At 54.5% G+C, this 17,239-nt stretch overlaps 2 protein-coding genes across 2 annotated transcripts in view; both read left to right on the forward strand.

The window, feature by feature from the left end:
- The first annotated feature begins 2,239 nt into the window (after positions 1–2,239).
- LOC148590795 (uncharacterized) lies at positions 2,240–3,386 on the forward strand. Its single transcript, XM_088538587.1, has 2 exons — positions 2,240–3,223; positions 3,366–3,386. The coding sequence occupies exons 1-2, from the start codon at positions 2,240–2,242 to the stop codon at positions 3,384–3,386; spliced, it is 1,005 nt and encodes a 334-aa protein (XP_088394713.1).
- A 98-nt stretch (positions 3,387–3,484) lies between these two features.
- The window catches only part of LOC148590796 (uncharacterized), a 37,023-nt gene continuing 23,268 nt past the window's right edge, over positions 3,485–17,239 (forward strand). The window contains exons 1-3 of the mRNA XM_088538588.1: positions 3,485–3,925; positions 4,090–4,785; positions 5,346–5,415. Of these exons, the coding sequence (XP_088394714.1) occupies positions 3,485–3,925; positions 4,090–4,785; positions 5,346–5,415 (1,207 nt within the window). The remainder of the gene's footprint in view (positions 3,926–4,089; positions 4,786–5,345; positions 5,416–17,239) is intronic.

Here is a 17,239-nt window from a genome sequence, read left to right on the forward strand (position 1 = left end):
GGGGTGTGGAGGCGGTGGTCACAGGCTACGGCTGTGATGATGAGGCCGTTGGCCAGGAGGGCAGCCAGGTAGATGGCCAGGAAGAGCGAGAAGTGCAAGAGCTGCAGCTCCCGCCTGTCTACGAATGGCAGGAGGAGGAACTCACTGAAGGAGCTGCTGTTGGACATTAACTCGTTTGGGGGAGTCTTATCCAAGGAAGGAAAAGAAAGACAAAGGTTATAGGAGGCTTGCCTAAGCCAAATCCTTCCCGTTTTTCAAGGAAACACCCGTATTTCCTCCCTCTCCCTTCTTTCACCTCCCTTTTCCGCGACTCTGCTCTGCCCTGGTTGAATGTGTCATGTGCAGCAGGGACCCCTGCCCATGGCTCCAAAAGAGTTTTTTCTGCTGTGCTGCAGCTGTAAGTGGATGTGTCAACCTACTCTTTCAAGAAATGCCTGCTCTGCCTTTCCTTTTGTAAAGTGCCCTCTGAAATGTGCTCACAGTTAGATCCGTGAGCAGACTTGAGCCTTGTAGCACCTTCCCAGCAGGAGAAGGAGCCTGTGCTGGTAGAGGATAATCTTCCCACACGGAACTTCCCCCCTTAATCCTCTGGGGAGCTTTGCATCCTGCTGGGCAGGGCGGGGGCTGTCTCCAGGGTCTGGAGCTCTATCAGTTGTGTATAAAGATTTTCGATTTCACAGCACCAAAATCTGTGAATCCTTCATACGCTGAAAATTTTCCATTGTCCATCTTTTCCCTGCTGCCTCCCATGCAACTGCTGTGGCCTTCCAAGAAAATCCTGTTGCTCTGTGCCCTCCACAAGGTATTTGTGCACAGCATGAAGATCTCTCCTGGCCTTCTCTTGTCTAGGCTGAACAAACATCCCTCTTCCAGCTTCTCCTTACCTGCCCCATGCTCCAGCCCCTGACCAACTTGTTGTCCCTGTGCTGAAGTCCCTCCCATTTGTTTGTTTCCTTGCAGAACTGGAGAGCCCAAATGGGATCCGGTATAGAGGCATGGTGTCCACTGTGCCAAAAAGAGCGGCAGAACACACATGTGGCCGCACTGGCCGTGCTCTCCCAAATAAAAATCCATGAGGATGGCCAAACTATGGCACAGGGACCCAAAAGGCCTCCCCTTGCTGACCACTAAGGCACTGAGATGAGATGTGGGTGCCCTTGGCCACCACCAGGACATACCCCTGGGAGTCTCTATGGCAACGGCCAGGGCTTTGTGATGGGGGTGGCATCATGTCCCCAAGGCCATTGTGATGGGGCGATGCCCATGGCAACCAAGGCTGTGTTGGGCCAGAGCACCACCCTCAGGGTCGCACTCTGAGGAGAGAAGCTCCAGCAGAAGGAGCAGCTCGTGTTGGTCCCCAGAGCAGCAAGTCCCCAGGTGCAGCAAGTGCCCTGGAGATGGAGAAAGAGAGGCAGGCGAACGCCTGCTCCCAGCCCAGCAATGGGCATCCTGCCAGGAGCAAGCGCACAAGGAAGGTGAGTGCTGGGGCTAGAGGGGGAAGCCAGCAGCAGGGATGGGAGCTGCATGGAGAGCACAAGCATGGTGGGGCAAGACAGCCAGGTGTGACCTTCTCTGGCCAGGGGCTGCTCTTGCTGGCTGTGGGGATTTTCTCGAACACAAAGCATGACTGGGATGCTCCAAGGCCTGTACGGATCCTGGGAGCCCTGTGCGGAGGGCCAGAGATTCTCTTTGGACCACGTGTAGCTGGGCTGTGCTCGACCATGAGCTTCCCTTTGACATGGGGCTGGGACTTCCCATGCCGCAGGGGCTGCTTGTAGCAACACAACCCTCTCCATCATGTGCCTCCTTCTCCCTGCAGGTGGGCAAGCGGGAGCCGCACGCAGCGAGGCAATGCAGGCGGACCCTGACTTCGTCCCCACAAAAGGACAGGCGGCCTTTGCTGTCTGACCCCCAGGGCTTTGAAGATGCTGATCAGGCCATCGCAAAGGTACAGAGCTGAGCAGTGAGGCCGGCAAAGGCCCTGCCTGACTGCGTGGAGCTGCCGGGAAGCAGGCGGGAAGTGAAGAGCAGCAGGAGCGCGTGCTCTGCACGGCACTCTGCAAGGCCAGGCTTTGCGCTGGGCCACGGTGCTGCTCCATGTGCCGATCTTGTGCCTGCCCCGCAGTGACGAGCCCTCTCCAAAGGCCTCTCCCAGCCTTTGGCAACAGGCTGGCAGCCACCTGTGTGCGTGGGAGAGCATTGAGGTCATGGAGGGCATGAGGGACCACAGGAAGGTTCCATGCGGAAGGCTGGAGGGTGGAGCAAAGGCCATCAGGAATTCCCCTGTGCATTTTCATTGCAGATGGCAGAGGACACTGTCAATGACGTTCTTTCCACCCTGCAAGCTGTTCATCCCTCTGCTGCCTTTCTCAAGAAGATTCCTGTGATGCTCAGGGAGACCCTGCCCAGCAGGGCTGGGCTAAGAGCGGAGGTGCCACATCTGCCTCCCAAACCAACGCACACTGCCAGGGCAGCCAGCCAGGCACATGGAGGCCTGGGAGCTCCTGCATGTAAAACGCCAGGATCTGCAGGGAAAAAGAAGCTGCCTGCTCCAGAAAAGCCTTGCAGAGCTTCTGGCAGGTGCAAGACCAACGCCATCGATACGGAAGATGTGGCCAGGAGACTGGTGGACGTGGTGATGGAAGGATTAGAGACAGTGGCAATAACTTGCAGGGAAGCTGCTGCCAGGGAAGTGCTGGGGGCTGCTGGGGGTGCTGTGATGTCTCTGGAGTGCGGGAAGAGACTGGAAGACTCCATGCCTCTTGATTTGCCTGCCCTTCAAAAAGCCAAGCAAGATGCTGGTGTTCCCCACTGGGCAATTCCAGAGCACGGCCACTGCTTGCCTGAGGCCAGACGTGGGCCTTGTGTGCTGGGAAAAACAAGGATGGTGCCAGAAGATGGTGCCAGGAAGAAAACTCTTCCTATGAAAAGCCAGCAGCTCCCAGGACACTCCTCCTTTGTGCCAGGAACACAGGTTCTCTCTTGGTCTTTAAGCAAGACATCAGTGGCCCATGCTGGAAATGTGCAGCCTCTTGAATGGCAAGTGGCCACCTCTGACAATGTCCAAGGAGGAACATCCTCCTCTGGCCTGGAGCAGCTGCTATGCTGGGAGAAAATGGCTAGAGGGGTTTCAGAGGTGTTGAAAGATCCAAACATCAGCAGCCCCCACTTTGCAGAGGGACCAGCCAGTTCTGCCAGGGCCATCGCTGTCAGCTCCCAGCGGGCAATGGCCCCATTGGAGTCCATGTCAGCTTCCCAGCCTCAGCCTGCTGCCCTTGCTGACAACATCCTCGCAGAGGTCTGCACGGAAATGAGCAACGAGAGATGCAGCCCTGCCCCACACAGCTGTGTATCCCCTGCCACAGAGTGGCTGGACGCACTCCTAGCACTCGTGTCTGCAGCCTTGAGCCCTTCGGAGAACACGAGTGCGGCCCATGGCTGGGAGCTCAGGGGAGCAGTGCTGCAGAGGACACTGGCACACACCATGGTGCGAGCAGCCCAGAGGGAGAGCGCAGAGCATGGCGAGAGCAGTGTCTGCCGAGGAGAAAGGAATGTCCTGGCGGCCGGTACACAACGTTCCTGGGGCAGTGGCTACGGGCCGGTGCCACTGCGGGGGCAACCTGCATGGCAGGCCTCAAAACAGCAGCCTTTGGGAATCCTCTGCTGCATTCGAGACGCGCCGCAGCGCATACACAGAGACAACCCAGCGAAGTACCTGTCCGTGCTCTCAGTCACAACGGAGCCGCTGGAGGAGCTCGAGAGGAGCTGCCTGGCGCGCACTGGACAGAGCTTGGCACAGCTGCGAGAGGCCAGCCTTGAAAGGAAGGAGCTGAGCCCAAAGGAGAGCGAGGGCCAGGAACTGGAGGCCAAGGGGAAACGTTTCTGCCTGACAGCATCAGGATGCCTGAATGTTCGTCCCAAGGAGGTGAGTGCAAGGCATGGGCTGGGGCACCTGGAAACACTCCCTGTGCTGAGGTCAGCCACTGTGCCCTGCTGCAACAGCCACATTGTCCTGGGGCTGGCATGGCCACGGGGGCATTTGCTGGTGGAAAACCAGCTCCCTTCACCAGTCCCCCTGTCTCCCTTCAGCTCTGTGCCAGAAACTCCTTCCACAACCTGTGGCAACCTGAGCTGACACGAGTGGAGCTCCTCAAGGATGCGAGCTCCAAGTGGGAGGTGCTGGAGCGGCTGTGCGCCCATGCCCCCAAGGGCCATCATGAGGTGGGAGCACAGCAGCATGTGGAGCGAGTGGAGTGGAGCGATGAGGAAGAGGAGGCTGAGGAAGAGCTATTGCAATGGGACCAGACGGAGAGGGACAACCCCGTGTGCATGCGCTGGGTCACACCAAGCCTCAGGAGCCTTTTGGCAGACCCTCCAATGTGCCACACGGAGCAGTCTGGCTCCAACAGCACCAAGGAACGAGACGCTGCCAGGGAGGCAGCTGGTGACCTGCAGAGCTCACCTCTCACCCCAGCACTGCCCCATGGAGCCGAGGCAGCAGCGTTTCCCCTGGCTGGAGGCTTGCAGGATGTGGGAGAAAATGCATCTGTCGCTCCATCAGACACCAGCAGAACAATGGCCGACGCTCCCCTGGCACTCAAAGAGCCCCAGGACGCTGTGGAAAATGCAGCTGCCACTCCAGCAGTTCCAACAGAGCAGGAGGCAGAGGCCTCTCCCCTGGCCGTGGGCCCTTGTGATGGGAGCGACAGCCCCCCTGTCGGAACACGGCTGCCTGAAGGTGCCGGGTCAGACGGCTCTGCCTTGCCCAGAGGGCCTCCTCAGCAGGTGAGCGGGGAGCTTGTCATCAGCAGACACCCCCAAAGGGAGCCTCCATGTGAGCAGTGCTGGGGGGCTGCAGGGGGGCTGTGCAGAGCTGCCCCCGGCCACGTGTTCCCCTGCGCGTGGTCGGAAGCTGCCACCCCCAGCCCTTTACCCATGGGCCTGTCTGCCGCGGGGAAACCGCCTGCTGTCCCTTTGTAGGAGCCAAAGGCGCAGGGCTGCCATGCCCTCTGTCCCCTGCATCCTGGGGCACGGATATGAAGCCAGGAGGGAAGGGGCAGCCCCAGCAGCAGCCCCTTCCACACCCACCCACCCAGCCCCCTTGTGCCACACACCAGCCACCTCCGCTCCCGACGCCCATCGGAGCCCGCACCGCGGCCCTGCTGCTACAGCCCCAAGACAACCTTGTCCCCTTGCCGAACAGCCCCCGCTCCCTCCCCTGGGGACTCGCAGCCGTTCGGAGCAGCCCCCGTGCCAAACCCTTCCCCCGGACATCCCGGGCAGCAGCACCCTGAGCATGGCCAGCTCATACCACACGGCTCTGTGTCCTTGCTCTCCCCACGCAGGCTGCCCCCAAGCCCCAGGAGCAGCAGACGCCGCCGTCTTCCTTCAGGCACTCACCAGAGGTAGAGGCAGGTACGGAGCCAAGGGCAGAGCCCTCCTGGGCATGGCGAGCCCGTGCTGGGACAGCGATCGGTGCTGAGGCCGGCAGCAGGCAGCGCCCTGGGGCTGCCATGCCCAGGCCAGGAGCCTCGGGAAAGCCCGGGGTGTGGGGACAGGCAGGCGCTCGCCCTGCCCTGCGCAGCCCCTCGCCCACGGCTCTCCTTCCCCCACAGGCACCAGTGCCCTCCCACCCGCTGCGGCTCCCGCGCGACGGCCGGGGCGGCTCAGGACAGCGCTGCGAGCCCTGCGCAGAGCCTTGTGCTGCTGCCGAGCCGCGAGGCACTGAGAGCTGCCCTAAGACAGGGCCAGTGCCGAGCAGAGAGCCAGAGCGACGGGGATGCTCTGCGGGCGGCTACAGCAGCGCGGCCACACTGTGTCCTACAGCTCTGTTACTCCAGGGGAAATCTAAAACGGGAGTAATAAAAGCTTGCAGGCATATTTTGGAGAGCTGAAACAGTACTACTGCACATGCCTGTTGTTTAGTTTGTGTGTGGTAAATACGCTTTGTCCTTGGGCCCAGAGCCCCATTCACTGAGGATCCTTGTGAGCTCCCTTCTGTGGGTGACATTATTCACTGGAGTCTGTAGAGGGATCCTATGACTGAAAATACCCGGCCCCAAGGGACCTGAGCTCTCCTGTTGGCTCTTCCCATAGATCTCCTGGATCCTTGCGTTTTTGAGCAGGAGGAGGCATGGGGACAAAGCCACATCCCAGACAGTCTCCAGGACACCTTCAGCTCCACAAGATGTCAGAGCTTCACATGTAGGCCTTAAATCAACGTTTCCAATGGCCGTGGGGAATGGTGAAGACCTTGGGTAGACACACAGGAGATGGGAGAGAAAGGGCCAAGGCCCTAAGATGCAGAGCTGGGCTCACAGCATCATGAATGAGGTGCCACAGACTTAAACGAGCAACCCAAAGAAGTCCTTCCTTTGGCAGTGACTTGGAAAATCACATTTCTGACAGAATTCCAGGTGGATGGGTCTTCTGTTCTCCAGGATTCTGCAGAGATGAGGGAGAGCACAAAGGGAAGTTGTGGGGATGTTCTCCAACTTCATCAGCTGCAGAGCAGAGAGCTGGTCATCTCACAAAATGCTGCTTGCATCAAAATGCAGATCCTGCGGCACTGCACCACTTTACAGGCTTTGCACCAAGCCCAGACAGCAGCACTGCAGTGTGTGGCCATGTCCTGAGATATCCAGGGTCAAAAGTGCAGGAGATCATAGAATGGTTGAGGTTGGAAGGGGCCTCTAGAGGTCATCTAGTCCAATCCCGCTGCACACGCAGGGTCACCTAGAGCACGTGGCACAGGACTGCATCCAAGCGGGTTTGAAGATCTCCAGAGAAGGAGACTCCACAACCTCTCTGGGCAGCCTGTTCCAGCGCTCTGTCACCCTGACTGTTAAGAAATTTTTCCTTGAGTTCCTGTGGAACTTTTGGTGCTTCAGTTTGTGGCCATTACCTCTAGTTCTGTCGGTGGCCACCACTGAAAAGAGACCAGCACCTTCCTCTTCACTCCCTCCCTTGAGGTACTTATATACACTGATTAGATCCCCTCTCAGCCTTCTCTTCTCCAGGTTGAACAGGCCAAGCTCCCTCAGCCTCTCCTCATAGGGCAGATGTTCCAGGCCCCTGATCATCCTTGTGGCCCTGTGCTGGACTCTCTCCAGCAGCTCCACATCCCTCTTATACTGTGGAGCCCAGAACTGGACACAATACTCCAGATGTGGCCTCACCAGGGCTGAGTAGAGGGGCAGGATCACCTCCCTCGACCTGCTGGAGACGCTATTCTTAATGCACCCCAGGATTCCATTGGCCTTCTTGGCCACAAGAGCACACTGCTGCCTCATGGTCAACTTATCATCCACCATGACACCCAGGTCTTTCTCCGCAGAGCTGCTCTGCAGAAGGTCAGTCCCCAGCCTGTACTGGTGTCTGGGGTTATTCCTCCCCAGGTGCAGAACCTTGCACTTGGCCTTGTTGAATTGCATGAGGTTTTTCACCGCCCAGTTGTCCCGTCTGTCCAGGTCCCTCTGGATGGCAGCGCAGCCCTCTGGGGTATCGGCTACTCCTCCCAGTTTCGTGTCATCAGCAAACTTGCTGAGGGAGCACTCTGTGCCTTCATCCAGGTCATTGATGAATAAACTGAACAGGACTGGACCAAGGACTGACCCCTGGGGGACACCGCTAGTTACAGGCCTCCAATTAGACTCTGCACCGCTGATCACCACTCTCTGGGCCCTGCCATCCAGCCAGTTCCTAATCCACCTCACTGTCCACTCATCTATCCCACACTTCCGGAGCTTGCCCAGGAGGATATTGTGAGGGAGGGTGTCAAAAGTCTTGGTGAAGTCGAGATAGACAGGACAAGGGGTAATGGGTGCACACTGAAACAGAGGAAGTTCCATCTCCATGTGAGGAAGAACTTTACTGTGAGGGTGACAGAGCCCTGGAACAGGCTGCCCAGAGAGGTGGTGGAGTCTCCTTCTTTGGAGATCTTCAAAACCCACCTGGATGCCACCCTGTGCCACATGCTCTAGGTGTCCCTGCTCGAGCAGGGGCGTTGGACTAGATGATCTCTAGACGTCCCTTCCAATGTTAACCACTCTGTGATTCTGTGAACTTGCTGCTGGAGACAGTGCCCATCGTTTCCCTTGCCACATCTTGAGAGTGCAATTCAGCCGAGTTTAACTCACCCATCAGACAGGGAGGGGAATTACTGCAGCACAAACAGCCTGGCAATCACAGATTGTTAATGGTGCTGCTCTTGTTACACCATGCTCACTTAGGCACTGGATTCATTTAGCAGCCTAAAAGATCTTGTTGGACTCCCTGGCCCAATGGCAGCTGGCCACAAGTCTCTGCTCCTTGTCTACGTTCGTCAGAGAAGATCATGCTCACAGCGGCACAAATTCATGGTGCTAAGTGCTCCATCTCCCTCCTCTTGATTAAGGAGCTGCCTTTCTCCAGGGCAGCAGAGCTCTGCAGGTGTCAGCCCCTCCATGGGGCACCCTCAGCAAACCCTCTTGTCCCCGCCGCTGCTGCTGGCCCCTCACTGCTCTGGCAGCAGCGACCTCAGCGCCAGCACCCGCCGTGAGCCTCCTGCTGGCCCAGCAGCTCCTCGGGCAGGGGGACCTCGCTCGCGCACAGCCCAGCGTGGGCTGCTGCCGCCGCGGCCTGCAGGGACACCAGGTTCCTCGGCAGAGCCGCCCCGGCCAGGAAGGGGCTGCTGACGTCACAACCAGCTGTGCGGCCTGGCCTATCAGGGGCTGCAACAGCAGTGACGTCACCAGCCGACGCCCACGCGTCAGCACAGAGCCAGCCCTGCAGAGAGCAGGGGCCTCCCGGCAGCGTCCCCGCAATGGCCTCCGTGTCCCTGCCCGCTGCTGAGACACCCCTGGCCTCACAGGCAGCTCCACGCACACAAGGGACCTCCCCGCGTGTCTGCACCAGACCCCGCTGCCGGCCGCGCTGCTGCTGGGACAGGAGCGGCCTCAGAGCCCGTCCCCAGCCATGGGCCAGCGCTGGCCTCGCAGCTGCTCTGCCAGCAGGGACCTCCCAAGGAACTGCCCAGCCAGGCGCCTCTTGCTGGCCTGCCCGGGACTCAGCAAAGAGCAGAGCTCACGGTCACCCTCACAGACATGTATGGACCTGCTAATGCCTGGTGCTGTCCAGCCAGGAGCACAGACAATGTGACCCCCCTCCCAAGCCATAGCAGTACCATGTGCCTGCTGCTGGCCTCCCAGGTGCTTACAAACATTGACTTGACCATCATATGACTAGATGATCTCCAAACATCCCTTGCAACCAGAGAAAGGTGCCTTCTCTCACTCAAGCCCCCTTGAAGCTTGCTTATGAGCCAGCACTGTCCCCTTGCTGCCTCCTGCTGGTCTTCTGGGGTGTAGTAGGAAGACTGTTGCCAGGAGGTCAAGGGAGGTCATCCTGCCTCTCTACTAGGTTCTGGGGAGACCACCCCTTGAGTCCTGTGTCCAGTGCTGGGTTCCGCAGTACAAGAGGGACATGAAGCTACTGGAGAGAGCCCAGTATAGGTCTCCGAAGTTGATCAGGGAGCTGGAGCATCTCTCCTATGAGGAGAAGGTGAGAGAACTGAGCCTGTTTTAGCCTGGAGAAGAGAAGGCTGAGAGGTGATCTCATCAGGGTATGCAAATACCTGAAGGGAGGATGCCAAGAGCAGAAGAGGATGGCCCAGACTCTCTTTATTGGTGCCTAGTGATGGCACAAGAGGCAACAGACACAAATTGAAGCACAGGACGTTCTGCCTGAATTTGAGGAAAAGCATCTTGACTGTGAGGGTGACAGAGCACTGGCATGGGTTGCCCAGAAAGGTTTTGGAGACTCCTTCTGTGGAGATATTCCAGACCTGCCTGCACAAGCTCTGCGCAACGTGCTGTAGGTGACACTGCCTGATCAAGGGGATTCAACTAGATCATCTGCAAAGCTCCTTCCGACCTCAACCCTTCTGTGATTCTATAAATGGTCTCCACTGGAATAGATCAGCTTTTTGAGTTGTAGGGATCTGCCTGTCCCTCAGCTTTATTGCGAGTGCTGCTCTAGTAGGATAGAAGGCATCCAGGGTCATTTGAGATGACCAAGGAAATGCCTGACCTGGCCTCCCACTGAAGCTCTATCTCCAGTGATTCCATTAGGACCTTTAGGCCAGGAGCTTGTAAGCAGACCATGTGCATGCTTACCCTGGTAAGGGGGAATCCCACTTGCCATGTATTTGTGGAGTTCATGAGTTAGCTGAATCCTTCTCCAAACCTGGCACTTCTGAACAGGTATGTGGAGCCCAAATAAGCCATCTGAATAAGTCATCTGAATCATATGTGCACCATGTATCAACAAGCTCCCTTCTTATCCCTGTCTGGGTGTCCTGCCTAGTTAAGAGATGTGAATCAGGACTTCTCATAGGACATTTCTAACTTTGGTAGATAATCATTATCTGATGAAATAAATTGCAATGTTGGAATCTGTATCCCTGTACTCTTTAGAGAAGGAAAACAGGTTACTCTATTTGATGGAACGTATCCCAGAGGGAGGAATCCCAAGGGACAGAGTAATTCATGAATTCAGCTGGGCTGCAGCTCGTGGCAACCTGTCAGCACTGCCCAGAGACAGACGTTGGCAGTAGCAGCTCCTGTGCCAAGAGCAGCAGGGCTGTGGGCTCTGCCTGCTGCTGGGGACAGGAGAGGAGAGAGGATAGAGAGGTGAAAGGCAGTGTGGAGTGGGAGGACAGATGAGAGCTCATGGTGGGAGCAGTCCACAGTATCCGAAAACACGGTAAGTCCCCCGCTGCAGGGTAATGCTGCTGAGGTTTCTGGAGGGGTCTGCAGCACCCCTCCAACTGATAACTTTTTTTTTTTTTGAGGGTTGTTCTCCCTGCTTCTACTTTGCATACAAGGAGATGCTTCAGAACAGATATTCCCTGTCCCAACATCACAAGGTCAGGGCATCATGGCTACTTCTTCTGGAACTGGTGCAAGACAGTGAAGGCAATGTGGGCACATAGGTTCTTCAGAGCACTGTTCTTCAGAGCAGTGTCCATGCGCCCCAGGGTGCTGTGTGCCCGGTGCAGTGATTCTGTGAGGATCAGCACTCAGCCTGCCAGGGCGCTGCAGGGAGAAGCTCTGGGTGGGTGGAGAGATCCCCCCTGGGCAGGTTCATTCTCCTGCTGAGAGGCTGCTGTGTGGGGTCAGGGCTGCTCACAGCTCAGCCTCACCCACACCACATATCTGGAAGGGGCTTTTCAAGAGGACACTCTTGGGAAGCTTCTATGAAAGGGAAGGCAATATCCAGAGGCTAGGATTTTGTTTTGTATCTTTGACAAGGCAGCAAATGTATGGGACATTTTAGCTTTAGATGCCTGAAGCAGAGTTCTGCAGTGCTGCTCTGAGGGATCAATAGGACTGCAAGGACCCCAGAATATTCCTTCAACTGCCTCTTCACCTGTGGGCAGCAGCAATATCCCCTTTGCAGCTCTCCTCATTCTCGTTGTGCTTAGTCTCACTCTCCTCTCAAGGGGAAGGGCTCCAGGGTGTTTCTGACCTCCTCTGCAGTCAGATTTCCAGAACAGGAAACTGTTTCCAGAATTGTCCTGACAGTCAGCTGGGGCTTCAGCTACAAATTCAGATACTCACCCTGAGCTCCTGCCATGGAGGTGTCTAAAGAGGGGCAATGTGCCCAGGGTGCTGGGCAGCGTCATTGGAGGGGCTGCAAAGGGATGACTCTTCCTTTAGGAAACCCCGTGACTGTCAGGACATGTGACCATCTCTGGCTGTCCTGCTGGGGTTGTGAGCTGCCCTCCAGAAGAGGATTCAGTGCATGGAGTCCTTGCCATGCCAGGAGAAGTGTCCTGTTCTCTCCATCACATATCCACCTTAAACTTGGAGGGAGACCAGAGTTACATGAGTGGTTTGAAACCAGCCTTCTATGAACTCAACAGAATCCGGGTTTGTCTGTAAGAACAAGTCAGATGGACTCAACAGCACTCCGCACTCTTCCCTAAGCAGAAGAGAGCTTATTTCCTTCTCCAGTCTGCTTTATGTTCATGCTTGCAGCAATAAAGACAGCTGTCTGTATTTGCATGTCAATAAAGACATGCAAAGAACCTGACCAGATATGGTGACAGAAGCTAAAAATTTCCAAAAAAAAGTAATTACAAAACAAAATGCTACAACCCCTTGCAGCACCCCAAACTCCTTGGAAGTATGTGTGGGAATATGAAAAGACCCTTTATAGTAAAGGTGGATGTCCTGTGATATCAACTCCGAAAAGGAGAGATAACAAGAAGGTTCTTTATACACATTGACATCGAGTACCTCAGACTCCGGCTCCTCCCAAAACACTCAGGTGGAGCAGAAACTTAGGAGCTGACTGAAGGTGATAGTGAGAAGAAGAAATTACTGAGAGTTGGGATGGGGTCGAGAAGCATTTCTGTGAAAAATGGAAAGCTTATATCAAAGAAAATCCTTCTAAGCTATTATTGCCTTTTCTTCCCTACAAAGTTTTCCTGAGCCCAGTAGAACAGATGTCCAACAGCAGCTTCATCAAGGAGTTCCTCCTCCTGCCGTTCTCACACAGGTGGGAGCTGCAGCTCTTGCACTTCTCTCTCTTCCTGGCCATTTACCTGGCTGCCCTCCTGGCCAATGGCCTCATCATCACAGCCGTAGCCTGCGACCACCGCCTCCACACCCCCATGTACTTCTTCCTCCTCAACCTCTCCCTCCTCGACCTTGGCTCCATCTCCACCACTGTTCCCAAATCCATGCACAATTCTCTGTGGAACATGAGGGTCATTTCCTACTTGGAATGTGCTGGGCAGGTCTTTTTCTTCCTTTTTTTCGTATCAGCAGAGTATTATCTCCTCACTGTCATGGCCTATGACCGCTATGTGGCCATCTGCAGACCCCTGCACTACGGGAACCTCCTAAACAGCAGAGCTTGTGTCAAAATGGCAGCAGCTGCCTGGGCCAGTGGTTTCCTCAATTCCCTCCTGCACACTGGGAACATATTTTCCCTGCCACTTTGCCAAGGCAATGTGGTGGAGCAGTTCTTCTGTGAGATCCCCCAGATCCTTAAGCTCTTCTGCTCACACTCCTACCTCAGGGAAGTTGGGCTTCTGGTGGTTGGTGCCTGTTTAGGCTTTGGGTGTTTCACTTTCATTGTGGTGTCCTACGTGCAGATCTTCAGAGCTGTGCTGAGGATCCCGTCAGAGCAGGGCCGGCACAAAGCCTTTTCCATGTGCCTCCCGCACTTGGCCATGGTCTCCCTGTTTGTCAGCACATGTGCATTTGCCAACCTGAAGCCCCCCTCCATCTCCTCCCGATTTCTGGATCTGGTACTGGCTGTTCTGTACTCGGTGGTGCCTCCAGCAGTGAACCCCCTCATCTACAGCATGAGGAACAAGGAGCTCAAGGATGCCATTAGGAAAGTGATTTCATGGACCTTTTTAAGCAGTGGTAATTTTTCCACATCTCTCCACAAATGACTCTTTCTGTATCCCGTGACTGGACTGACCATTGTTTCTGCATGTTATTTTTATTATGGCTTTTATTAGTGATAATAATTGTTATCGTGTTCCTACACAACTGCTTGTATTCATTCCCCTTTTTACGGTGTCTGCTTTCTCTCACCTGATACCCTAAATTGTGTTGAATGGTGGACAAGGACTGGCTCCCTAACAGTATCTCTGTAATAAAGTATTTTCTATCAGTACAGTGCGTGAAAGCTGGGCTTTTCCTCCAAAGCTGGTGTCAAGAATAAACTCAAGGACTTGCACCCCTCAAGGGCCTGCTGCACAGGATTCTCCATGGCTTCTGCAACACAGAGCTCAGAATCGTGTAATGATCTTTCAGAGACCAAGGGTTGGTTTGAGAATTCACCTATCAGAGTCCAAGGATAGTGGAGACGCTGAACGGTCATGGATTTACACATGCACAGCTCTCCTACATATTAAGGCACAGTGTCAGATGGCTGTTCTCCAGAAGGGGAAGCTGGCGGTGTCAGGAGAGCACAGAGATCCTCCTGGGACAGCATATGCCTGGGATGGCCTGTGAGTAGAGCCTCATAAACGGAGAGGTCCTCAAAGATGGAGTTTCTTAGAGGTGAAACACTGGGTATTCCCAGGCACAAGCGGACTCTGCAGCCTCAGGATCATAGAATCATAGAATGCTTAGGGTTGGAAGGGACCTCTAGCGATCATCTAGTCCAACCCCCCTGCATACGCAGCGACACCTAGAGCACGTGGCACAGGACTGCATCCAAGCGGGTTTTGAAGATGTCCAGAGAAGGAGACTCCACAACCTCTCTGGGCAGCCTGTTCCAGTGCTCTGTCACCCTCACTGTTAAGAAATTTTTCCTTAAGTTCCTATGGAACTTTTGGTGCTTCTGTTTGTGGGCATTTCCTCTAGTCCTATCAGTGGCCACCACTGAGAAGAGACCAGCACCATCCTCTGCACTCCCTCCCTTGAGGTACTTATATACACTGATTAGATCCCCTCTCAGCCTTCTCTTCTCCAGGCTGAACAGGCCCAGCTCCCTCAGCCTCTCCTCATAGGACAGATGTTCCAGGCCCCTGATCATCCTCATAGCCCTGCACTAGACTCTCTCCAGCAGTTCCACATCTCTCTTGTACTGTGGAGCCCAGAACTGGACACAATACTCCAGAGAGGCAGTGAGGACTCAACTGTCAGGAAGAAGGGAGAACAGGGAGCCCTCTGGGTCACCATCTATCCAATACCAGGGGCAGGATGTATAGGCACAACTGGACACAACAAGCACCCTTGGAAATGCTCTGTAGTCCAGGTGCCCTGGACTGCACAGTCATCTGCAGTCCCCCAGAGGGATTAGAGGTCATGACACCCATTTGGTTGGATCTGACTCCCACCCCTGGTCACAGGGGCAGTGAGATGTCACCCTTTTAGCCACTTTATTCCCCTCTCCCCCTTCCATATCCTTCCCAGCCCTGGATCTCTCTGTACTGGCCATTCGATACTCAGTGGTGCCTCCAGCACTGAACCCCATTGTCTACAGCATGAGGAATAAGGAGCTTAGGGAGGCACTGAGGAAACTTCATCAATGGGTACAATGTCAATGCCAAAAACTGTCCTGTGTGCAGTCACTTGTCATTCCCATGTACCTGGCATGAAACATGTGCTCTTCATTTCTTTCTTTCTCAATGTTTACTCCTACCTTCCTGATAAAATAATAATAAATAATTATTTAAAATACAATAGAGCACTACATCAGGATCAAAAGGCTAACTAGGGAAAACACAGGCCTGCTGATAAATGGCCCAGAGTCCTGGCGAGAGAAGATGCAGAAAAGGCCACCTTTGCCGCAGGCTTTAGTGCTAAGAGTGACCCTCAGGAATCCTAGGCCCTGGAGTCCATGGAGAAATGGAGGAAGGAAGACTTTCCCTTGCTGGAGGAGGATCTGAGTAGGGCTCACTTCAGCAAACTGGACACCCACAAAACCATGGGCTCTGAGGGGACTCTCTTGCACTTTTCAGTGCCCATGTCTGACAGAGCTCCATGAAGTGGAGAAATCAAGTCCCTCCAGTTACACTGCTTGTACCTCTGACCCTTGACAAGCGATGTTCACACATCAGAGACTCTCTGAGCACTGCCTGATAGATGCAAAAAGGGGCTCACATGGGAATGCTGCATTTATGACACAGCATCTCACACTGCTTTCATGCCTCCTGATGGTTAGCTTGCTTCCCTTTACCCCTTCTCTGTTTGTCACACTGCACCATTGCATGTGTCACGATCACATCTCAAAGTGCACAAGTGGCAATTTCTCCTGTGGTGTTATTCCTGTGTTTCACACCTCAGACAACTTCTCCTGCCATCTGCATGGTCAGGGTGATAATTGAGAATAGAAGAAACTGAGCGCAAGGAAGGACCTTGCTCTACCTTTCTTGGTCTTGTTACAGGCATAGCCTGGTTCAGGCTGGGCTGCTTTTTCTTGGAGAGCAGCAAGAGAAGAGGCATCTTTCCCTTCTTTTAAAAGTCATCAGGCAATAATTTGCATCCTGCTTGTAACACACACTTGCTACTCAGGGCCATAAGGGCAGGGGGGTTGGGGCATGCAAAGGAGCACGAGGAGAAAGAAGAGCACCGGCACAGCTCAGCACTGGAACTAAGCTCTTTTTCCCCTTGGAGGGAGATTAGTGGGTGGTGTCACAGTCACCCACAAGGATGGAAAGCCATGCTGTCACACACAGCATGTGGCCCTTCCTCTACAGTCCTGCACTCCTACCTTTCACAGGATGGGGAGGTGTGTGCTGAGAGGGACTTCTGCCTGAAAATGAGCCCGGGCAGGATGAAGAGGGTCACAGGGGAAGAGGACTGCTTCTTCCAGGGCTTGTCTGAACCTACAGCAGCTCATGGAGGTTACCAAAGCACAGTTGAGTCACGAGACACTGAACAATCTTGGCCTGCAATCAGAACAAAACCACAAGGACTGGACCTGCTCTTTGTCCTCCCTGACCCTGGCAAAAGAAAAGACAGTTTTACTTGCCACCAATGCCCACTGCATTTTAAGAGAACAGGCTCTAAGGGAGGACCCGAGGTGACAAGATCCACACCTCCAGGCCATCTGCTGACTGCTATGTAGAGCCCAGAAATCAGGTTTGGACAAAAGAAAGGACAGAAAGCATGGAGCACCAGCGAGTTGTCCTCCTTCGTTCTTTACACCACAGGATGTAGGAAGGAGGAATTGGTGACCCAACTAAGAAACATCACATGAAAACCAGGACACCCATTTACCAAATGAAGAGTACACTAACACTTGCTTCCTCACTACCTTGGAGCAGGCAACTGCTCCCTGAGAGAACTCCAGGTGCAACTTGTGTCCTTGGTACCTCTTCAGAGCTGGCTGGAAACACTTCTGGCCCCCTCCAACTGGTCTTGATTTGAGGGTGACCACCTGCAGGAAGCAACACCAGACCAGAAGTACAGCTGCCTTCAGAAATACTGTGGCCTGCAAGGCTGAAAATCAGAGGCCAACCTTGCATCCTGAGAGCTGCAATGGGCATCTGCAAAGAACATGGTGTTTTGCCAATTGACCGGGACAGATGGGGTGACAGAAAGAACCAGACACCACTGGAAAGAATGGTCTAATTTCACTATTAATATTAAGGAAGTACAGAATGATACATTTAATAAAATAAGTTTATTACACACTCAGTTTTAGCAACAGACAAAATAAGCAAGCTAATGCACCTAACCATTAATATATGAGAAAGGGAATAGTGATTAAAAGATACATCATC

This window comes from Tinamus guttatus, unplaced genomic scaffold (assembly GCF_059628265.1).
Source record: "Tinamus guttatus ecotype Peru unplaced genomic scaffold, ASM5962826v1 Tinamus_guttatus_pri_ptg001089l, whole genome shotgun sequence".
Lineage (NCBI taxonomy): Eukaryota > Metazoa > Chordata > Aves > Tinamiformes > Tinamidae > Tinamus > Tinamus guttatus.